Here is a 24,854-nt window from a genome sequence, read left to right on the forward strand (position 1 = left end):
CCTAGCCACCATGCTTCTATACCTGCATCGCTTGCTGTTTGGGGTTTTAGGCTGGGTTTCTGTACAGCACTTTAATATATCAGCTGATGTAAGAAGGGCTATAGAAATACATTTGATTTGAATTGACATCACAATATGCCATTGTGACACAGAGACATGACATCACAGTGTGCCTCTGTGCCACAGTGAAATAGCATCACTGCGTGCCTCTGTGACACAGGGAAATGACATCACTATGAGCATACAGTATGTGACACAGATAAAGGACATCACGATCTACCTCTAACCCTACCAAAGAATTACATCAACATATGATTCTGTGACACAGGGAAATGACATATACCATTACATCACAATGTATACATGCAATACAAAGATGACATCACTATGCATCTCTGTGACACAGATGAGACAGAAAAATATATCACCATCAACAAACCCTCCAGTTTGATAATCAAACATTTATTTCAATATTTAGACATAGTCAACTCCATAGAATGGTGAAATACAGAGTGTATTTAGAATGTGAAATACAGAGTATGTCTGGTGGTATCATTATACACAATGATTGGAATTCACCCTCTAAATAGGAGCGACTTCTGACTGAGACTTCTGTTTCGTTAGCCACAAAGCTATCCACCAATCACCACATCTGTTCTGAATGTGCACAGGCCAACGTTACAGATGTATAATAAAGCCAACTGACAGTCCGACCATAGAAATAGAATGACTAGATGATAGTTCTATAAATTCAATTTCTATGCTCTTAACTCTATACAAATACATCCTCAGTCTATTAAACATCAAACATCTTCTTCTGCCAAACATGATTTATTTCTGTAGATATGCTTTCCTACCGACTCTACACTGTAACAACGTTGTCTGCATGGCAAAGTTACAAATATTGTATTTACAGTGATAGAAATAATTACGAGTTAATCAATTGGTTGATTGATTGAGTAGGTATAAATCAAGGTACCAGCCATAACTTTCAAAAGGTGTCATATACAAAAAATAAGCCTTTAGATACAGTACATATCAAAATGACCATGCAGATATGACCACAGTTTAAAGCCATCATGGAAGTATACAGGCAAGTATAAAACTTTTTCCCCTTAAGCTGTCGCCTCCAATATACCCTTCAAGACATAAAAAATATGTATAATATTTATATAATATTAATTCAGTTTCACTGAAAAGAAAAACACAAAGAAAACGTGATTATTGATGGAAATTTTTAACAATATCTTCATATAATACATCCAGTCTTACGGTCATATTATTGTGTACAGACACAAACAAACTGAATACATTCCTTATCTTGGCAATCCAAATGCAACTGACATATCATGACCACTGTAAAAATTATACTGTCGTAGATATCTCAAGTCTCATGTTACTTCATGAGTAGATAGTGTTCTATGCACATAACACTCATGTCAGGGGTCTCAAACTGGCGGCCCATGGGCCACAAACATATTTAATGTGGTCTAACCTTGATTTAACCTGATTGAAGACAAGACAAGAGAACGTGGTCCCCGGCGAAATGGCTTTGAGACCCCTGCTGTATATGTACAGTAAGCTCTTGGCACAGTTTTGTAAAGGTATCAGCGTACTATAATATACGTACTATACACGCCCTACTTACATTTATAGATTGTTGAATGGTTCTACCTTTGTAAACAACAAAATTGATATAAATCATTGATTATTTGTTATTGAACAGTTATCTTGTTCAGTGGCAGCATATCACACACATATGTATCATATGTGATAGTTACAGTGCCACTAACCAGTGGTAGTGAAAGTAATGTTATTTTTTTCACTTATGTACTTTAGATCAAGGCTGTAATAGTTTTGTGTTTTTATGTTCATTTTTATTTCTGTTCATTTTGACATTTTTATTTGAAATTCAGTTTAGTTTCAGTTCGCTTTCCGACCTGATTTGTTAGTTTTGATTTAGTTTTAGTTGTATAAAAATACTTATATTTTGTTTTGATATTATTTAGTGCTGGATTCAATCCGTATCACCAAAGTATCGCCGAAGATCCGCATTAAAATGTAAAGGTAATTTCCGATTGAGCCGACATATGCAACGTTTACAGTGAATGCAGTCTCCGCGCCCGCCGAGAACGTTGCCTTAAATTGTCAATCACGCTATATAGCGGATCTTCAGCGCTATGGATTTAATAGAGCCCTTAGTTTCAGTTTTAGTTTCAGGGACAGACAGCATGCATGGGAGGCTAGGAGCTATTTGTGTTGCATAGTTTTTTTGGGGGTGTTTTTTGGGATGTCGTCTTCTTGCAACTGGGAGGCAGTTATACATAAGGTGACTTTTAAGGTCATAGGTTAGGTTTAAATCCTTAAATAAAATGAATATAAATTATTAAGTCAATCTCAATTTTAAGAAAGGAATAGTTAAAGATATGGAATAGCAAAACATATGGCGATAGGAAACTTTCTCTTGAGTATGTTTACACCAGTCCTTTTTACATTTAGTAGTACTGTACATGTAAGAAGAATCAAATTACCTAGCCTATTTTTTTCCCTGTTAGCTAGTGATAGCTAGTGATAGTGACACTCTGATAGCGCCCACATTTTCAGAAATGCGTCTAATGTGGTATTAAAATGTCTTAAAGGCTGCATTTACACAGGTAGCCCAATTCTGATGTTTGTTTCACAAATTGGCCTTTTGACAAATCAGATCAGCTCTGAAAAATATCTGATGTGAAAAGCCTAATACGTCCACTGTGTCTGCATTGGTACCAGATTTCCTGGTTCCTCCTTGTATGTAAATTATTTGACTGCTATTCTTTCAAAATAATATTTATTTATTTTAAGACACATATTGATGACATAAGTCAATGGTGCCATCTGTCAATGATTTTAAAAGGCGAGATAACGATGATTTAAATGGTTGCACTGTTCACATCTGTCTACACTTGTGTGCCTGACTACCTCTGTGTACCTGACTACCTCCGGATGTGGGCTGAAAGATCTGATCACAATCCAATCACGATGCACAGTCAGAATGTGAACAAGATCAAGAAAGGTCGCATGTTAGAACAAGGTATAAACAGGGCTTCAGTCGTGACTCGTACATGGTACATTATAGCCCAAGGGAGACTAATGTATGATTTAATTTAATCTAACAGTACATCCAAAGTCCACAGCACAGGCTTGGCTGTCACATTGTCCAATCTGGAAAATCAACCGGATAATTAGACCAATTAGTGTGCGCATAGTAATGGATGGGAAGTGAAGCCTCTCCCGAAAGTGGTTTCCATTTTATGGCACTCATCAATAGATACATTTACTTGAAAATGAGTTGAGTGCAAAGTAAGTAGCATTCACAACTTGTACAGCAGTTATATATTTTAGTTGAAAAAAACTAACATTTTAGTGGACTGATAGCAAAAAGGTTACTTTATCAAAATGTGGCTAACAGCAAATACTTATTAGTATACTTCTTTTAAAGGCAACAAAGGACACAAAGACTCAAAGTCCTTCTTGAATTTCCCATCTTTAAGAAATGTTTTTATTCGTTTTTATAAGGCTCCTAGTAAGCAATTATCTTACATAGTTAACCCACTGCCCCTACTAATCAATTATCTTACATACTGTATCCACTGCCCTTTGTTGTCTATTAATATACAGTATTTGCTACTGTATATACCTGTGAGCTAAAACAAAAAAACATGACATACTGTTTTCCAGAAATCCCGGTTGTAAGAATCCCAGCGTCTGGAGGAAATTCACTCACGACTTCTGAAAAACCTGGGAATTTTGGGAGAGTTACTGGAATATTGGAACCCCAGTGATAATGTCTGGTGATTTCTCAAAACATTGCTCTTTTATAAATCACCTGCCAAATCAATGCATATCCTGCTAAAGTTCCAAAAACAACAACTTTGAATAAACACATCTCTGGTAAAATAGACTATCAATAATTAGCAAAAAGCAAATGAGGACATGTGAATATTGTTGGCAGCACAATCAGAGTACTATAAATATGTACAGTACATTGCAAAAAATATAAACATTTATTTTCACAATTGTCAGGGTACTATATGTATGAAAGTTGTATTATGAAAAGCACCTCTAGAGTTGCTATGCATTTACTATGCAGTTGCTATGCAGTGCAACACACTATAACAGTCACATTACACAGGGATATTTATATGCTGAGAAAGAGAACAGGTCGTCAATGGAAAAAGCCTACAAAACATCATGTCTATCAACTTTGGGTGCGTTCGTAAGTTCACTCTGGCTATCTACTCCGATTTCAGAGCACTCTCGTCTGTGTGCCAGAGCGCAGAATAACTGATGAATTTACGAACACTCAACACCCGTTGAATATGGCCAGTATCAGTAAACATTGGCAAAAAAACGTGTAATTAAATTGTTGCCAGCAGCACAGTTACAGTCACCAACGCTCTGGATAACATGAAAACAGCCTAACCAGCTCTACTAGGGTGAGTAAAATAGTCAGAGTGAGGTGTTCTCTCATGTCTGGAAGTAGCTAGCAAGCTAGCTAACTTTAGCCAGTTAGCTTGGGTGCTTGACTGCCGTTGTGAGGTCAGAACGCTCGGATCAACCCCACTCCTCGGCCAGAGCGTCCAGTGTGCGCTCTGAAAGCTCCGAGAGCGAAACACTCTAAATTTACAAACGGAAAATCTGACAACGCTCTGAATTTACGAACGCCCAGAGTGCACTCAGAGCACTCTCTGGCACTTCGGAGAGAATTTACGAACGCACCCTTAATAAACAACTTGCACCGTTTTTTGCCATCAAAGGCTCTTGCAGGGTGATAACAAATAGTATCAAATTCTAAGTTCAAACCACTACAGCCACTATATAAAAAGAGTTAGAAGTTGTGCTTCTCAAATGGATCAAAGTTAATGTAATGAAATGAGGGTTGAAAAGTGTGCGCAAAATTACCTTGTTGCGATTATCCAGCATCTCCTGCATTCTTAAAGGATTATTGTGCGTGCTATAGTTTCATTTTCTCAAAGAACACACACCAATAAAGGTAGTCTGGTCCTATCAAACCAGGTCTAACAGTAAAACAACTGCAAAAAATGAAGTATTATCAGATTATTGAGTAATGGAAAAAACCCTATGTACTGTACAGTGGCCTTCCTGGACCTGAAACACTAAGCTAGCTCTAATGAACTATGACCTTTAGAATGGCATTGGACAATTTATCCAGCCCAGCTAACACCACTGAATCCATGACGGGTTTGATAATATACAGCCGTTTATGAGCTGAATGTTCTCATTGGTCTCATTGTGGGGCCCAGACTAGATCCAGTGTAGAAGGCCACTCATGGGGGGGACAGATAGGACCACCACATGGGCAGTAAGGGGGAATGGTAAGAATAAGTGCTGACTGTGTATCTGTTCACTCCCTATACGCCAGACCCAGGGTGGGGGGCGGTGTGGGGGAGGTCCCTTTGAAATAGTTCCTGGAGTTGTCCGGACTTGGACCTCTATCCGGGAGCAGGATGATTTTGCCCTTCCTCCGCAGGGTGGACTCCCGACTGGAGGCAATGGAAAGGGTCTCGGAGGCGGCCTCGCTGCCCCCTCCACTTAGTCCCTCCACAGGGGTCACACGGATGGTGGTGATGCCCTGGTGGGGGTGGTGGTGGTGGTGATGGTAGTGTGGGTGGTGCACATGGGGATGACCCCCTCCCCCACCGCCACGCTCGCTGCCAGTGTCCGTGCCCGTCTGACTCATCCTCCCGTCGATGGAGCCGTAGCCGTCCTTGAGCGAGTCGCAGCTCTCCGAGTCGCGGTTGAGGTCGTTGAACTCAAAGGACTGGCGGATGCTGCCCCGTTGCTCCTGCGGCTTCCACCTCCAGGAGCCACTGCCGTCCGGAGGCTTGATCACAGGCTTGTTTTCCGGGTGGGCCTCTACCCTCACAATGCCCTGGCCGGGCTCCTGGTCCGTCAGGGCCTTGTAATGGATGGAGCCTGTGCAGCTGACCACGCTACCGTCCTCAGAGCTCTTGGGGCTGCCGTGCTGGAGCAGACCCTGCTGCTTGGACACGGTGATGACCTGCATGATGCGCGGCTGGTTAGTTAGGCTGTTAGTCCTGCAGAGGGCGCCCTCTTTGGCCACCTTCAGCCACTTGGAGCGCACCGAGCCTCCCCCGCCAGGGATCCCACCGCCGACATAGCTATCCTCCCTGTCCTCGTCATCCTCATCCTCCCTGGTGGAGGTGCTGCTGTTGTGCTCCTGGGTCTCCTCGGGGATGTGGACCAGCTGGGAGGAGCCTGGCCGAGACTGGATGGAGACGCGGGCCCCCGCGGCCAGGCCGCTGCTGCCCCCATTGTGGGGGAGGTGGTTGGACAGCGGCACGATGTTAGCTGCCAGCTTCATGTACTGGGCAGGGATGTGGCCCTGAGCTCGGAGCTCCGCCTCCAGGCCCATCGCGGATGGCTCAGAGCTGCACCTCAGCTCCATGGTCCTCTGGGGCGAGGAGGAGGATGTTGAATGATGGCGTCCCACCACCACCCCACTGTCCATCACCTGCAGTGAGAGCTTGCGGTTCTCGTTCTTGCTCTTCCACTGCGACAGCAGCTGCTTGGAGCGCGTGGAGTCCATGGAGGCATGGATGCTGGCGTGGCGGCGCGGGACCCGGTGCTCCTCGGGGAGCGAGCCACCGTGCGACCTGGGTAACGTGCTACTGTTAAAGGTCACCAGGCTGTCCTGTTTACACAGGTTGCTTGACGAGGTGATGCACTCCACGTCAGCACTGGCCCTCTTCAGGTTGTTCAGGGAGCTGGAGTCGCGGCAGGAGTGGACCCGGGTCAGGAGGGTCGCGGGACGGGCGGCGGTGAGGCTGTCGGTGGTGCTGATGCTGTTCAGGCTGTTCATGCTGTTGAGGCTGTTGGGCTGCAGGTGGTGCCCTGCGCTCTGGCTGACGTTGGGCACGGTGTTGCTCCTGGGGGGCTCACGGAGCGGGGGAGGCTGAGGCTGCTGTCTGGACGTGTCCCGAGTAGGCTGGAAGTTACCCACTGCATACAGACCCTGAAGGGAGGACAGACCATGACAGCATTCTTTATAGGTTGAACTACCATCCTGAACTACCTCTACCTACCTATCTATACCTAATATATCTGTATCTACCTATAACTGTCAAAAATTGTCTTAGGCGTCTCTAGACAGACATTAGTACATAATCAAGCATCATTCAGTGAACATATCTAAGACAAAAAGACATAAAAAGCCCAAGCAAGAGCAAAGAGCCATTCGTTCAACATGAGGTCGGCACAATTGTGCCAGTGGATTTGGTATGCCACTGGTCATGTGGCATGTCTTAGTCACTGAGTCAGAGATAATGCAGCAGCAAACTGTATTACTGTCGTGGTAAATTGTCAGTGGCACGATCATAGCCACATCATAGCCTCAAGCACTTCTGATTTAATATTCCTCAATGTGAGGATAGTGTGTGGGTGGGTGTAGGTGGTGTGACATGAATGTTTGTGGGATGTGCATGTCTGTTATTTATACCTGTCCATGATCCAGTACCATGAAAATCCAATATTTTACCGCATATTGCTGAAAAGGATTCGAGCAAATGCACAGTATTGTACAGTATCTTTACCAATCATAATAATGTTATGTATTTCTGATGCTGCACATTAAGCTAATTCAATGCATATTTCATTTTGGTGACATATTCATTACCATATAGCCTAACTATAGCCAACAGTATTTAAATAATGTTGAAACATTGACACCCTCATACAATAGCATGAATCATATTGCTCAAAACTAGTGCATCCTGCTCTGTTCAGCATGCCAGTAATTGGATTTCTGTAACCCCATTTACAAAAGCTCCACAGACTCAACAAACAAGCTAGCAAAACACGCCACTATTCATTACATCCATCAATATACAGACAGACAGTTGCACCTTTTCTTAGAGGCTCCACTCTTAGAAGAAATGGTACCAAAAGGGTTCTTTGGCTGTCCCCATAGGAGAACCTTTAGGTAGAACTCTTTCTATTTCCAGTTAGAACTCTTTTGGGTTCCATGTAGAACCCTCAGTGGAAAGAGCTCTACATGGAACACAAAAGGGTCCTACCTGGAAACAAAAGGCTTCTACCTGGGACCTAAAATAGTTATTCAAAGGTTTCTCCTATGCGAACAGTCGAAGAACTGTTTTAGGTTCTAGATATCACCTTATTTTTCTAAAAGGCTAGAAGGAGATGAGAGGCTACCTATATCATAGGTGTGCTCTAGCATTAGAAAGAATGGCTTCAATGAGATTAATCTTCAGATCAGTGTTCTTCAATCCTGGTCCAGGTGACCCACCGGGTATGCAGGCTTTTGTTCCATCATGATACTAACACACCTAATTCAACTAAATCAATTTGACCTGTTATTTAATTTACAAGGTGAATCAGGTGTGTTTACAACATGGACTGGAACAAAAACTTGCACCTCTTGTCGGTATCCAGGACCAGGACTAAAGAGCCTGGTGTGTCCGAAATGGCACATTATTCCCTATATAGTGCACTTCTTTTGACCAGAAAAAGTAGTGCACTTTATAGGGGATAGGGTTCTATTTCATATGCAGCCTAGATCTACAGTCGTCGAGTGTCACCAGTTAGTGTCCCTGGACCAAGTCCTAGAAGATCAGTGATCAATTAGAGATCTACTAGAGATCTACTAGAGCATCTCACCAGGTAGACGGCGATCCCTCCTCCGATGAGGAAGCCACAGTAGACGTCGATGGCGTGGTTCTTGAACTGGATGATGCGGGTCAGGCCACAGATGATGCCACCCATAATGAAGGTGAAGACCAGCAGGGGCTTCAGCAGCTTGGAGGAGTCCGTCAACGTAGCATTGAAGTACATCTGGAGGAGAGAGGAGACTCAGTGTGCCGTTACTCAGGCATCCATATTAGGAAGTCGCCAACTGACAACTGTGGAAGTTTTGTCGGACAACTCACCATACTTACATTCTAAATAGTAGGCATTTTGGGTATGCGAAAAATAAAAACATTTAAAGTATATGCATTCTTTAAATTCCAGGATGTCATACTCATTTCGGCTAATTATCTAGTAGAATTTTCTGCACACTATAGAGGAAGAGAATCATCTTTTGGCCTCCCGGGTGGCGCAGTGGTCTAAGGCACTGCATCGCAGTGCTAGCTGTGCCACCAGAGATTCTGGGCTCGAGTCCAGGCTCTGTCGCAGCCGGCTGCGATCGGGAGGCCCATGGGGCGGCGCACAATTGGCCCAGCGTTGTCCGGGTTAGGCAGGGTTTGGCCGGCAGGGATATCCTTGTCTCATGGTGCACTAGCGACTCCTGTGGCGGGCCTGGCGCAGTGCACGCTGACCAGGTCGCCAGGTGTACAGTGTTTCCTCCGACACATTGGTGCGGCTGGCTTCCGGGTTGGATGGGCATTGTGTCAAGAAGCAGTGTGGATTGGTTGGGTTGTGTTTCGGAGGACGCATGGCTCTCGACCTTCGCCTCTCCCAAGTCCGTACGGGAGTTGCACCGATGAGACAAGACAGTAGACACTAACAATTGGATACGACGAAATTGTGGAGAAAAAAGGGGGTAAAAAAAAGAAAAAAAAAAGAGAATCGTCTTTTCAGATCCACGTGCTTTTGACAACAACTGAAAATCAGAATATGGGACATGCTCTACAAAAATGAATGAATGGTCGGTAACAAGCGCGATTGCACATTAAATGACGCCTTCACAGTATAGATGTATTATGTAGTATGCTGTTATTTGTTGCATACTGCATTCGATTTTACCAAACAGTATGATCTAAATAGTATGTAGTATGATTACTGCACAGTATGCCATTTTAGTATGTAGTAGGCAAGACATATTTCGGACACAGTTTTGTCTGACAACTGACGAGTTCCTACTATGGATACCATACAGCTAATAATTCAGCTATCGTCTATACAGTTATCTATTTACCATATATCCAGTTGCATTAGGGATTCGACAAATTGTTCTTGTTTGTAGAGAGGCCTGGAATCAATACACACTAAATAGCTTTTAACTGTAAACAGAGGTAGCCCCTTGTCGAAACCTGATTTGCATTACGACTGCGTTCCAATTCAACCATTCCAAGGAAAATGTATGTTTTTGTGGACATTAATTAACAGAGACTGTTCAAACCGAAATACAATAATATGAAAAACATTTGTAGAGTAAGACACATGGTCATCATCCAGTGGATGAGGACCAGTTAGACTCGACTGCTGTGTGGCAGTAGGCTGAGGAGAAGGATGCGTATGTGTGTGCGTCTATGTGTGTGTGTGTGTGCGTGTAGCTGGATTACTTACAGAGACGTAGACAGCAGCGAAGGCGGCCAGAGTGGCATGCTGCGAGGGAAAGGACTTCCTAGAACGACAGGAGAGGGAAACAGTAATTCTTATCTTCCGCTTGAGATACGGTGAGACAGACTGAAGGGAAATCCACCGTGAAGGACGCAACCCGTGATCGATTTGCCACAGCAATGAGTTGGTTTTATTTGCCCCACAAATCACTGACCATATTTTGAGCAGTTTGAGCATAAGCATTCCGAGTTATTGTCACATCCCTAGCCTGAGCTAGCTTGCCACCGAGGAACAAAGTTAACAAACAGCTGTTAATTTACTTTATTAAAAATGACGGCCCATCAGACTTCAGCAGCAGCAGATACCTACTGTGCTATAGCCAGTTTCACACATAAATGATGTAGGCTATGGAATGACTCCCATTCATCTATGGTCCTCCTCCAGACCCACTTGCCTATTAAGGTATTCCATAGCCTACATCATTTATACAATACAAAAACAGCACCCTTAAATTACTTAAAACATATGCTAATCATAAGAAAATCAACTATGTTTAATCTGACAACTGAGGGACCTTCTAACATGGATTCCACAGGGCCTATCTCCACGCAGATGTGCACAGGCCTACTTCCCTTCCTGAGAGGCTGGACAGAACAGAAGACACACTGTACAGATTCTGCATATTGAGTAAACAGAGACTGACAGCCTTGGTAAGAGCTGAAAATGATAGCTGTGAAACGCTCAGTTGCCTGGTCTGTGTGTGGGTTCAGGCAGATCTGCCACACATTCCCTGTTTCGTAAGTGCACCGGGATGAACTGAGTGGGCTGTAGGAACAGCATCTCCGGTTCTCCTTCCCCTCTTCTTATTTCTGTACCGGCAGACCGTAGCTAGGACTGCTACATTGTACACAGTATTTATTAAGTTAAGCCAGCAACTTGGTGGAGAGTGGAGACATTCAAATAAAGAAGATTCACCCATGTTTTAAGTTATATTGTTTTTGTGCTTCTCTGAGCGATGTTCTATCAATTCCCAGGATCATTTCCTGTTTTCATGTGTATCTGAGCTACATGTGTTGCCGTTCAAGCAGGCCGATATAACATTTCAAATGGGTGATTATTTCCTTTCAGTGCCTTTAACAAACTAATGTATCTGAGACTGGGGGTGAGTCACTCCTGAGGTAGAGGCTAGTGTGGGTGTTGTTTAGCAGCGCTTAACATTGCAAATTAGCATTTCGTAACATAACTTTCCAATGTACAGTATATGAACAACAGATAGATGTACAGAAGGCATGTTGTTGGTTTACTGGCGGGAAAAGGTGTTCGCTGTAATAATGTGTGAAACTTCTGTATATACTACATTGGAGAGATATGCTAATGACCATCTGTGGCAGCCCACTATAGATGACGTTGCATGCTACTTGCAGAGAAACAATTTCAGTGCCTGTGTTTACAAACTCCAGGGTGAACTTTCTCCTAGGTTTCCCCTTCAGATCTAGGATAATGTTCCCCTCCACCAGTCCTAATCTTTAATTATGATCTAAATGGCAAACATGATCCTAGATCAGCACTCTGACCTGCCAGCGTTGATGATGGCTGGGTCTGCTCCTCCAGAACAGAAGTCCTCTGTTATGAAGGAGCTGTCGTCACAGGTCAAGTTGAGCGTGGTGTAATTGGGTTTACACACTGTCAGGAAGTATGGGGCGTGGTAGCCCGTCGACAGCTGGATGATGTCAGTGATGAGAGCCGTGAGGCACAGTCCAAATACGTGGACCCCTGGTAGAGCAATAGGGGGGGAAGAAAGTGGGAGAGCAAGGGAGATATTACTCAGCTAATCATCAAAAGACAAGACAAAACACTATGCAGAAAATGTGGGTGTTCACTACACAGCTGGGTCAGTGTTGTGAAGTTAGATACACCATTATGTTTTCAAGACGTCACGATTGAGAAAATACCAAAACTTACCAACAAACCGAACTGCACGCCGTATATACGAGTTGAAATTGCAGCCGGCCGCATTGATATTGGCCTCTGTTTTGACCCCAGTCTTTCTCCTAGATAGACAGCAATATAGGATACCTTCTCCTATCATTATCTAAGAAGAGATTTGACAGAAAGGACAGACAGAGGGAGGGTTTAATTAACATAGACCAGGGTTGGGGTCCATTCTAGTTCAGATTCTGCATGTTGAATAATTGGACCAAATAATTTATTCATAGGATTGCTCCTGAATTGACTAGAATTGATTAGGTAATGACGCCAACACTGACAGATAATGTATTCGTAATCTCAGTTATGAGTTTCCTGTGGATAGCAGCATCTGTTAGTGAAGGGGAGATGGCTAAAGTGAATGCAGGGCTGCTCCACCACCTGAGGCAGCTAAAATAACTACATGCCTGTGAGGCAGCTAAAATAATTACCTGCCTCTGAGGCAGCTACACTAACTGGCTGCCTGAGAGGCAGCTACTCCAGTCTAACACCTCCCAGGGCTCCCAGGGCCATGCTAAGGTAGAGATTGGTTACTACACAGGACCACAGCTGGGACAAACCACAGGACCAGCGTGGGAAACTCCCCACGACAGCTGGCACGTACTATCTCACCTGCGGGGTGAGAAACAAATTACCCTGTTGGGAAACACTGAACATCTGGGTTGAACCATCTAAGCAGCGGGGGGAAATATATATACTCCATGAGAACAGGTGGGAAACACCATACAATGACAGACTGTATGAGAAAGAGGAAAACATCGACATGGAGGAAACTCCAGGGGATAACTTCAATTATGTATGAACACATACAGAATGTGTGATGCTCAGATGCTTGGGAAAATGGTCACAACGGGGGACCAGCGTGTGTGTGTGTGTTTCAGGGGAAAGGGGTGTATCTGAGCTCCTTCAGCTAGGACTTGAAATCTCCCCATTCTTGCTCAATTTTGCATGCTTTCTCAAACAGCTACAACTGCATATGCATTCACACGTCAAGTCTTGAGTCGGGCTCGGAACAACTGTTGAACATCTGAGCTTGTGGTTGTTTGTGGGGGAAGGGTAGGGAGAGTGTGTGTATGTGTCCCACATCTGTTGCTAAGAGGTAATGATGTTAGGAACAGTATAGGATGAATCACAATAATTGTTTCCCAAAAATAAAATGTTGAAAAAAAGAGATCTGAATACTTTCTGAATGCACTGTACATATTTAAAAGAATATTTATATTTGTAAAAAAAATATATATGAGGGATTGGAAAGGATGCAGACAATTACTGTACAATGATTGAAGCCACAATCTATTTGCAATATTAAAGCCCCTACAAAAATTATTCAAAACAAATAATAATAATAGTGAACACATACACACAACACATTTGTGAATGTGTATGTCCGAAACACTGGAAAAGTGTGTTCCATCTCCAAATTGTAAAAGTAGTAGTAGAAAACAGAATCCTAAAGGGGTGAAATTTGTTTTGGCAGAAGAATCACCCATAAAAATGGAATTTCAACAAAGAAGACATTGGACAAAATACACATTTCAAACATAACCAATAAATGATGACACTTGAACCCCTAAAAGCCCAAGGGCAGAACACTTTTAGAAGAGTGAGATACATTCATGCTACACTGGCATGCCCTCTGAATAAATGAATATCCATTGTCAAATTGGTTAAACGTTCTATAACGGTTTACAATTGTCCATTCTAGGAGCACTTACTACAGTATAGCCTATACTGTATAATGTAAAGTGTGCGTTCAGCACAGTAAGATGGAACATGACATTAAATACATAATTGCCTGCATTTACTTTAATGATGAGAGGATCAGCGAGTGGGAACAAATTAAATAAGCAGGATTTATAGTCCATCAATAATCTCCTGCTACAGAATATTGATGTTATAGAATCTATATATATGATATATCTCAAACAAGGGGGATAATATGACGTTAATGACTCAAGGAGGGAGATAGGGAGTTGCATAAACCATCATAGCCCATATTGCTAGAGGTGGACTCATAAGCCATTACACTGAACAGATTTTTGTATGCTTTTGTATTATATGGCCGTCATGTAGTTTTTGTGTATAATACTGTATAGTGACCTATTTCTTAAAAAGAATAACAGTACAAGTCACAGCTTAGTATCTGAACCATATTCATTTGGACTGCAAAGCCAGTAACATAGTCCGATAAATGTAGTCATATAGCTAAAGTAGAAGATAAATTGACAAACTAAGTGTACATTCCTCTGTGTGTTTCCACCTTGACACCAAGTCATGCAAGCATTAAAAAACACAAGAAAACCCTTCAGTGGAAAGCTGTTTTATAAAAACCATTAATGGTTTTAGCAGGTGAATTTCAGCTATAACAATATTTGGCCTTATAATGGCTATGCTTTATAATAACAAACTGTCATTCTAAGCACCCTAAGCGCCACCTGTTAAATAAAGCATGCAGTAGGCTACTATAGAGCTTCAAAAAAAAACTTCACCACATGACCCGAGAGATTTCTGTCTCAGGTCTGTCTGTTTGTCTATCTGTCTGTCTTGATGTTCAGATAGTGGCCCTAGGTGGGCAACAGTCCAATAGAAGCTGCCAGCACCAGCCAAACTGTATGGGTCTGAGAGACAAAGCATGACACTGCAAGAAGCACAACACCACAGGTTGCCTAGGTGATAACGGCCCGAAAGAGAGAAAGAGAATGTGTCGCCGAGCGAGACGCTGTCAGAGGAATTTTTGCTGAGGAGCATAGAGAGAGCGGCAGCAGAGTGATGCTAAGTATTTTATGAATATAACGCGCCAAATGAATGTCCAATTAGGACAATTATTAACCAGAAGAATCTGAAGATGTTATGGAACGTGTAGGCCAACACTTTCCATAAAAGGTCCATGGGAAACTGTATCGCAGACACCTTCTGGTCTGTTGTTTTCTCATATTAGCAGTGTCTAATATAGAGAAGAGACTATAGAAAGAACACCATAGATGTTATCTTTATGGAAGAGACTATTACAAAACCAAGACCTTTAGCAAAATGATTGCACTTGAACCCCTACAAGCCCAAAGCCAGAACACTTTTGGAAGAGTGAGATATTAATATTAAAACAATGAAAACCTATTCTTCACTAGACCCTAAAGGTAAATCCACTGTAAAGGGGGAAAAAAACCTAGGGAGTGTACACTTCTGGGTGAGTGAACCCTTAGAAGTGATCCTACAGCCTAGGAGTGAATTCATCTGCATGAGTAAACACATTGTGACATACCATTGGGAGAAAACCCTTCTGCCATAGTAAATCTAGGTAAATGAGCATGCAAAGATATGAAAAGGCATACCTTTTTGAAGTGAACCCCAGACAGTGTAAGTAAGCCCTTCGGATTCTCCCTGAACTCTCATTCAGCATGAATAAACCATATGTGACTACTGAAATGTGGATGAACCCTTAGGAGGGAACACACTGAGATTAAGGGCATGCTGGCCGTGAGTAAGCCCTTAGAAATGAAACATGAAGAGTGAATTTAGCTGACAATCTGAATATGGAACCCTAAGCACACACACAGTGAGTAAACCAGGACGGAGTGAGTTTTCCAGCACAGGCCCTAAACCCTAAGAAGTTATCCCCTAAGAATACATTTGGTAGAACACTGACTGTGAGTTCAGCTAACACCGCAATGAAAGTAAATTGAAGAGCACACTGATGCTCCTAGCTCGGTCCCAGATCTGATAGGACTGTCTTTCCAACTCCTATGGTCATTGTTTGGCGTGACTAGGAGTTGGTAAGACACCAAAAACATATCTGGAACCAGGCTATGATGCTACATCCTTCAGGCAACCAATAGGCAGCTAGGGTACGAGGTTTGTGGTTATACTGACCGTAGCTGTAGGTCCAGCGAAGGCCAGGCTGAAGAGCATGAGGAAAGGGATGACTTCCTCAGCGGGCTTGATGTAGGGCATGCTCAGACTGCGGTCATTGCAGCTGTAACCCAACCGCACCGGTTTGAACACGTCGGTCAGCTCCAGGAAATACAGGCTGACCACAGAGGAGGTCATGATCGGGAGCTGGGGGGAGAGAGTGGGGAGGGAGGGAGAGAGGGGGGAATGGTAGGGAAGACAGAGAGAGAGAGAGATGAGGTTGAGAGGAGGATAGAGGAAGACAGAAAGAGAAAGAGAGAGATTAAGCAGAGGAGGGCGATAGACAGATGTTTGAGAAAGAAAGGAGAGAGAGAAATGAGAGACAGAGAGGGAGGAAAAGGTTAAGAAGCTGTCATGATAACATATGGCAAGCAGCAGACAGAAAGCAAACTACTATAAGAGCCCTGTCGGACAAGCCATCCAAAATACAACCCAATATTCTTCAAAATGACATCCTTCTTGAGCACTGAGATATTAGCCTTTTAAACAGCAATGCTCTTCCAGACAGGGCCACAAAGGGGCCACTGTTCCCGTTTAGCATCTTAATTTAGCAAACTAAGAAACATAGAGAATACAATGATGATAAGGGGTTTGATATTAAACACTGTTGTGCTAAGAGTGATTGGATCCCAACAGAATTCCACAGTCTTAAGAGATTTACCGCCTAGCACTTGTTGATAACCATCTGTTACCCAAGCACGCAACACCGTGTACCACACCGCATTGTGCATACAGAACCAAAACAACAACATGAACTGAACACGGAGAACACAAAACGAGTGGTTTATGGAAAGCACAGCGATTACATAGGGTAGATTTCCCATTAATTCTCCCTTCGTAGTTCACTCCACTTCAGAAAAACCCAAGTGCTCTGTGAGAACTGGGTTTCTACAGAAATCACACAGGCAGTTCCCATATACCTCTTGCAATGGAGATGACAAATTATTACAACAGCAACAGAATGGCATAGCACGCAGTCTGCTGAGGATGCGTAAGGACTATTGATTAAAAAAATATGGAAGCGTAACATTTCAAGGGAAAATACATTTGAAGGGAAATGTTTATCTTTTTGCAGCTGACCAAAGGCATCTATCTTCAGGGGCTGTGATGGCATTTACAGATGTAACACCAGTGAGAGCAACCATTCTCTGTTGGTGGGGGTGGACGTGTTACTGTAGTAGGAGGGACTCTTATTAATACAGGATCGGTGTCCCCCCAGTGGGACGGTTGAGCTAATGTAGGCTAATGTGATTAGCATGAGGTTGTAAGTAACAAGAAATGGACACAGAGCTATGAGGTTGGGGTTTTCTTGACCAACTAGAAGACTGTGCCCTAGTTACAGACTAAGCTACCACCAGGGCCCAGATTTAAGGTCACATAGTCATGCAAAGGTTACATAGTAAGGAAAAACTCCACTCCCCTATCGCTCATGTGAGTTTCTCCAGCTTCAAGCATTGAATGAACTCTAATTCAAGTAATTTACACTTCTTCAAAAATGAAGGATTCTAGCTTTTATATCTTAAATATTTGTTATTGCGCTCCTACATTTCTTTGCATGCCCCTACATTTTTCAACTTAGGCGCACTCATGCTCCTTATAAAAACGTTCACCGTAGAGCCCTGGCTACTATTACTAATCCAACCAAAACCACAATTTCTTCCTACGATTTATGCTCATAATAATAACCGGACATGACAATGACGCCAAAATAATCCGATACTCATCGACAGTGGATTTAGAAAGCAAAGTACCTGTTTCAGATGACGTGGTCCTGTGAAAAAGTTAAGTTAGGAGTCAGCTGTTTTATTTACAGCAAGATTATAGTGGTAGGCAGTCAACTTGATATTTCACAAAGCGGATTCTAGAAAATAAGAAAAGCCAGAATAACTTTATAGTAAACACTTCACAGTGTTCTACAGCTGCTTTACCTTAAAGCTGCACACATAACAAGCATTATTACTATCGCAGAGGGACACGCAGATACATTTTTCGCAGTCTACCCTTTTCCTCCAGCCCTTGAAGGTCTGAAACGAACTGTCAAAAAATGTATCCTAGTTGGTAACTCTCCTACCTGGAACGGGCCATACCAACTCACTTCTACAGAGGTGACATTATCTTTCTGACATACATCACAGTATTTACACTCCTAATAATAGCATAGAACCATACGTCCATACAATCCCTAAGCCCGAAACAATACAGAGGCCGTACATTTACATACTCAACAGAGAGAAATGAAACCCCTGCTCCAAAATGTGGCACCTCCACACTACGCAATGTGAATGGGCACCCAATGCGGCACGTTTCCTCCCCCTAGGACCGGAAGCACACATCGGACATGGGGGAAACAATGTCACAATTAACATCTCTAAAGTGTTGCTGCAAGTTCACGTTTCGAGTTTCAATTGATAATTCCATTGGTAAACAGGCCATGATGATTGAAAGGGGTCTAAGTCCCCAAATCCCACTTGATGTCTGAGGATGAGTTGAGGTGACTGGGAATGCAGCAGTCTCTTGGATGGGTTCACAATATGATTCATGATACCCAGCCTCCCACTCTCCTGTTCAGACAACCACTACCAAAGTGATCTACAATAGGGAACATTCCTTAGAACATTTCTTCCTGTCAACATTCTAATGTGGTATTCAGTGAATACTTGCTTTAGCTCCTGTTATTTTTCTATCACTCTATATACAGTAATTGTTGTATGATTTCACAAAATTGCTGCATGTAAAAAAATATATATATGTGGCCTTCCGAGTGGCACAGCGATTTAAGGCACTGAATTTCAGTCCTAGAGGGGTCTCTAGAGATCCGGGTTCGATCCCGGGCTGTGTTGCGACCGGGCGCATGCACGCTGACTTCGGTCACCAGCTGTACGGTGTTTCCTCCGACACATTGGTGCGGCTGGGTTCTGGGTTAAGCGAGCAGTGTGTCAATAAGCGAGCAGTGTGTCAGTGTGGCTTGGCGGGGTTGTGTTTCGGAGGACGCATGGATCTCGATCTTTGTCTCTCCCGAGTCCATACGGGAGTTGCAGCGATGGGACAAGATTGTAACTACAAACTGGGGAGAAAAAGGGGTAAAAAAAATACAATAGAAAATGTATATACATATCTAAAGTGAGTAATTTATTACTATTAATGATAGCTAAATGCGGACCATGTAAACTAAGAACTGTGAAACGTTTCTTAAACCATCTGCTTGTGTGTGAGACGTTATTGACATGACAGTATAACCAAACAAACACAGAAGCAAGGTGAATGAAGCTGCACATTTCCTCAAACACAACAATGGCAACTTATATTAGTTCAATTACTTTGCAATGTACTAAATATTGGGGTAACGCTGCAGAATAATATGTAGCTTAACGTTAGTAATAAATAGGTAGAGTAGATGGACGCAAGGCAAGCCGCGTCGTCACAGGACCATTGAAGCAACTGAGTCCCTTCCATAACATGAACGATGATGGAGAGATATAGAGTAGGCCTATAAGCCACAGTGCCACAATTTCTACCGTATTGTTCATCACAATCCAATCCATCCACATGCATTAATTTCCGAAGCATCTTACATTTGCCTAAAAACTATGGGTATAAAGCTAATCGCAAACAAACACCTTAGGAGCTGTGCTGCCTGGTTGCCCACCATCCTGATAGCACTTTGCAACCTCATGCTCGTTTAATAAGAGCTTACCATGCAAGTCTGTTCCTGCATCTGTTCCGATTACGGCGATCCAGGTTCTGTGTAGGCTCTCTGTTCGTTATGATGCCACCAGTTAACTGACTAATTGAGCTCCATAAAGAACTTGACTAAATGATGATCTGCACGATTATCTTGCCTGTCCTTAAGCTATTGTAAAGGAACATCAATGTAAATCGGCTGAAGGAGGGGCAGTGGGTTGTTCTCCACCCAAGGGCAAATTTTAAAAATGCAGTGTCACATTGAATATTTATGTTAGAATAATGCAGTTTCCCCGGTTGAGCGACCAATGGTTTATCAGCCACATTTTTCTTTCCTTACCGTAGCTCTGAATAAATAGTCACCATACCTTTTACCAACATATTATACATCAATTGAGTTTGTGGATTCCACTTTTCATGTTTCCACTTTTCATAATGATTTTTTTTTCCTGTGGTAGCGATATAACTTTTTGTTTTTGATTGGATATTCTCTTCTATTCAATCCCATGGTAGAGCAGGCTGGGCCACCAGGGCAGTGATTTAAGTCTCATGGTATGACACTTTTATATTACAATGATCACTCATACTCTCTCTCTCTCTCTCTCTCTCTTACCCAGGGCAATCCTTCTTGTTGATGTCACACATAGACAAGAGTTAGCCTTTCTTCATATCCTGTTGAGGTTCTTTATGCTTACTCAAGCATAGTAAACACAGTCAACATCAGCTAAAGAGAAATGAACAGAGGAAGAAATAGAGGCTGGAGCAGAGAACTCTCCATGGTGCTAAAATGAGATACTGTGTACCACCATGTGGTTCTCCATTTTCATTACTCTTATTTTATTTTTTCCTCACCTTTCCACTGACTTTTTACTGATATCAGACATGTTGGGCATTTATGGGGATGGAGAAGGCAACCCAAATTTGGCCAAAACCAGCATTGCCATCCACTACAGTCACTGCTTCCAAGAATGGTATGGAATAGTATAGAATGGAATTAACTATTGAACTAACCTAACGTAGCAGGCATAAAAGACACGCATGAAACTAGATCCCCTACATCCCTCAAACTCAACTCTGGACCTCGAAGCCAGTTCCACTGCATTTTTTCATTGTCCCCCTCTAATCGGGGACTGATTTAGACCTGGGACACCAGGCGTGTGCAATTAATGATCAGGAAGAACAGAAAACCAGCTGGCCCTGGACCTCGTGGGGTAAGATTTTAATACCCCTGCCCTAAATACTGGTCTTGACCAGAAGAAAAAATAACTGTTGGGGGAGGTTCTCTTGTGCACTGTTCAATGAATCCAGTAAATGTGGAGGAGTTAAGATGGAGTGTCGCTTTGTTATCTTCCAAAAGCGGAAGTCTCGTCACAGGCTCTCTTTCCATTTCCCCTGAAAACCGGACCATCCAGTTGTTCTGGACTCGGCAGAGGCTACTATTGAACTAAAGCCAGCTCTGTTATGAGTTGGACCGTTAAAGGTCCAATACAGACGTTTTTATCTCAATATCAAATCTTTTCTGGGTAACAATTAAGTACCTTACTGCGATTGCTTTCAATCAAAATGGTCAATAAGAAACAAAAATAGCTTCTTAGTAAAGAGCAATTTATCAATCAAAAATGTTGCTAGGACTATCTGGGAGTGGTCTGAGTGGGGAGGGAAAAACTGAAAACTAGCTGTTATTGGCAGAGAGGTTTGGAACTTCCTTTCTTATAGGTCTATTATTAACATAATATAAATATTATTTACCACCAGGTGATGTCACCAGGCAGGCCAAAACTCCACCCAACCAAAACAGGCTGACATTTCAGGCGGTCTTTTTAAACAGCTCTAATTCCAACATCAGTGCTTAAAGGCACTGGGCCTTTAAGCCTGCACGGCTCACATATTCTCCAATCCAGACATTCACTGAGTAGACCAAACATTACGAAGACCTTCTTAATATGGAGTTGTGGCCAGTTAAACAGTCAGAGCCACATTCAACTCACAAGTTAGCAGGACATTTATGTTGTTCATTCTCAACTTATATCCATGTAGGACATATATTTCCAATAGTGACTAAAACCAAAGAAGTCAGTGTTGACTTCCATCTTCTTGACGGACAAAGTGAAGAGAACCTCTGCATCTCAACGACATGTTTGCATTACAACTCTCCTGCCTGTACTTTAGAAGCCCCGTGAGAAAGCTGGTTCAACTTAATATGGGGATCTAGCCCTCTCCAATGTGTACATCCACGAACCAGGCCATATATCCTACTATAGGGGGAAAATGTGACCAAAGGAGTCCATCCTCACCTCTTCTATCACCGTCTGGTTTGGGTCTGCGTCTACCCGCTGCAAGGGCAAACTGCAGTGCATCGTCCGGTCTGCGGAGGTCACCGGTTGTCACCGGTTGTCACCTGCCTCCCATCAAGGACCTGCACGCCTCCAGGACAAGTAAGCGTGCAGATAAGATCATCGCCGACGCTGCCCACACCGGACACCCCATCTCTCAAAGACTCATGACCAAAACCGCCCGCCACCTGAACAGTTTCTTCCCCCATGCTGTGGCCCTCATCAACCGGCCATCAGGCTCATAGGGATTAAGTGACTTTGCATTGGGCTGATTACTGCACCCTGTCATCAATGACCTCGAATACCAATCTGCACTCTATTGCAATGGCCCAACACTGTATACTGTATTCGCCACGGCAACATCCCTCCCTCTGCTTATACAGATATTTCCCATCTGTAAATCGTATATTCCCACTGTAATCAGCCTATAATACACTCTAGAGTTCTATGTTTTATGGTTAGTGTTCTGATATTGTATATTCTGTATGATGTCTATGTGGATTCTGATTCTGAAATCCATTATTTCAAAGACCAACCTGATGTTCTTTTCAGGTAATCATCTATAGTTAATCATCAGTTGATCTATAATGAATGGAAAACATGGCCTACATATTTGGTGGAGCGTCATTAAACCCACTGTGATGCTGTCATGGAGAACTCCCAAATTCAGCAGATGCCATTACTACCTTTCTATGGATTAGGCCTCTAATCACACGGAATGCAAATGAATGAATCAATCCTTGGCTACATGAATATTTGACATAGGCTGTTTAAAACAGTAGGCCTGCGTAAACTAGCATGGCATATTAACATCTTAATATTCATGATTTCCAGTTTCATCATTCATCATTCATGATCCCTGCGTGGGAGAAAACAAACAAGGCTAAACATGTTTAATTCTTCGAGTCATTTTTGCATAGTCCAACTAGTTTTTATGAACATTCTCTAAATGATGTGGGTGTTGAGTTATATGAGCAATGAAGCAGATATGAAACAAGAGTGATGTGACTATTCAGATGAGAGTGAAATTATGTATTATTTATCATGTTCAACACTTCAGTTGATTGGCTACTGTATGAATATGTTATATGACACATGACAGAAAGACATGAAGATAGCTCCCACCGCCAGCTCATTAACCTTGAATAAGTAGTTTTAGGGCAGCCTCATCATTCATCCTAGCCTTCAACGACGTGACTGCCATACCAATACACAGTGCCGTGACTGCCACACATTCTGCGCGGCTACCTGTAGGCAATGTGGTGTTGTGCATAAAATATGATGATACAGCTGTATTTCGTTACATTTCCGCTGTCAGTCACCGCATATTCATTCAAAACACATTGTTTCTCTAGGCTACTCCAGAGCCAGCGGTTCAATGCGCATTGGAGCTGTCGCGGAATGGTAAAACTCACCTACCTCAACGAAATAGAAACAAGGCAGCAAGGTAACGCTGTCTTTGGTCACCTTTCCTTTTAATCTCTCTTTAGCAGACATGATGAACCTCCTGTCTCTCCTTTGAGAGGCCGGAGACAGAGAGTTGTATTTAATTCCGCCCGTAATTTTGGCAATGTAAGAGATTACGCTTCTGTAGCTGGTGGTTTCAGCTTCATCGCCAAGTGTCGCGCTTGTGTTGAATGAACGGCTCCACTGCAGCCAGTCAGTCACTCGCGCACCAAATCACTATCGAAGCAAACCGCAAAACCGAATGGTAAAATAAAAATGTTGTGCGTATTTAGATATCTAGTGGGAAAAACATGATCCAAATATTGCATTGTATTCCTTGAGAGTATTGAGTATTTCGCAGGTGACAACAACGACGTGCAACGAGAAGGAAAATGCAAAAAGATCGATGCAAGTGACGTCAGAACAAGTGTGCTAAAAACCTATTTTTCACACGGGTGGCACGCATGGGAGTACGCGCACACCCGATTGTAGACCCTCTAGTTCTGCACTCATTGTTCATTTTCATGTAAACATCCGTCATTGAACGCAAAATACATGTAATCATTGCCGAGGGGAATTGAGGCAGAATAGCATATATAGGCCACTGGTAATAGATAGATCACCTAAGCCTTTTATGTATATTTTGCTATAGTAGCCTAAGGGTCTTGAACAGAGAGATTCAGGCAGACAGACAGATAGAGAACAGACACATACAAATACCCACCTCTAACTTCATTGCTGTACAACACAAAAACATCCTCAACTTTCCTCTGTGTTTCCTTTTATGCAGAATGCTTTCCAATCCAGTCACTTTAGCTGGTTTTCGCTTGTTTGTTATTCCACACAAGATCTTTGGGTGAGAGATTCCTGACATCTTCCATTTCTTATGCCAATTTAGTGAATACTGGGGCAGTTAGCTGAATTGTGCCACCACGCATGGGATTTAAACCCTCAGCGCCAGCTTTGTTAACTCCTTCATATGGTCAGTAAATTGTAATACTTTTCTTACCATTTTATTTTTTGTTTCAATTTGTTATTTTGTGGTGGTTGTGGTGACAGTTGTATGATGGTATTGTTGTAAGTGTAATTTCAGCTTTATTCAGGAAGACACTCCAAGTAAATGTTTGTTTTCCTCATCCTTCAATGTAAACACCAGACATTCTAATGTTATTACAGTTATTA

General features: G+C 42.7%; 1 protein-coding gene across 1 annotated transcript; it reads right to left on the reverse strand.

The window, feature by feature from the left end:
• Nucleotides 1-441: 441 nt before the first annotated feature.
• On the reverse strand, nucleotides 442-24,154 carry LOC106568900 (phospholipid phosphatase-related protein type 4). The gene is made up of 7 exons (XM_014139690.3): nucleotides 23,646-24,154; nucleotides 16,174-16,359; nucleotides 12,283-12,412; nucleotides 11,895-12,093; nucleotides 10,327-10,384; nucleotides 8,698-8,871; nucleotides 442-7,036 (listed from the first exon to the last, which is right to left on the reverse strand). The coding sequence occupies exons 1-7, from the start codon at nucleotides 23,721-23,723 to the stop codon at nucleotides 5,405-5,407; spliced, it is 2,457 nt and encodes an 818-aa protein (XP_013995165.3). The 5' UTR covers nucleotides 23,724-24,154; the 3' UTR covers nucleotides 442-5,404.
• Between the last annotated feature and the right edge of the window lie 700 nt (nucleotides 24,155-24,854).

This window comes from Salmo salar, chromosome 14 (genome assembly GCF_965601325.2).
Source record: "Salmo salar chromosome 14, fSalSal1, whole genome shotgun sequence".
Taxonomy (NCBI): domain Eukaryota; kingdom Metazoa; phylum Chordata; class Actinopteri; order Salmoniformes; family Salmonidae; genus Salmo; species Salmo salar.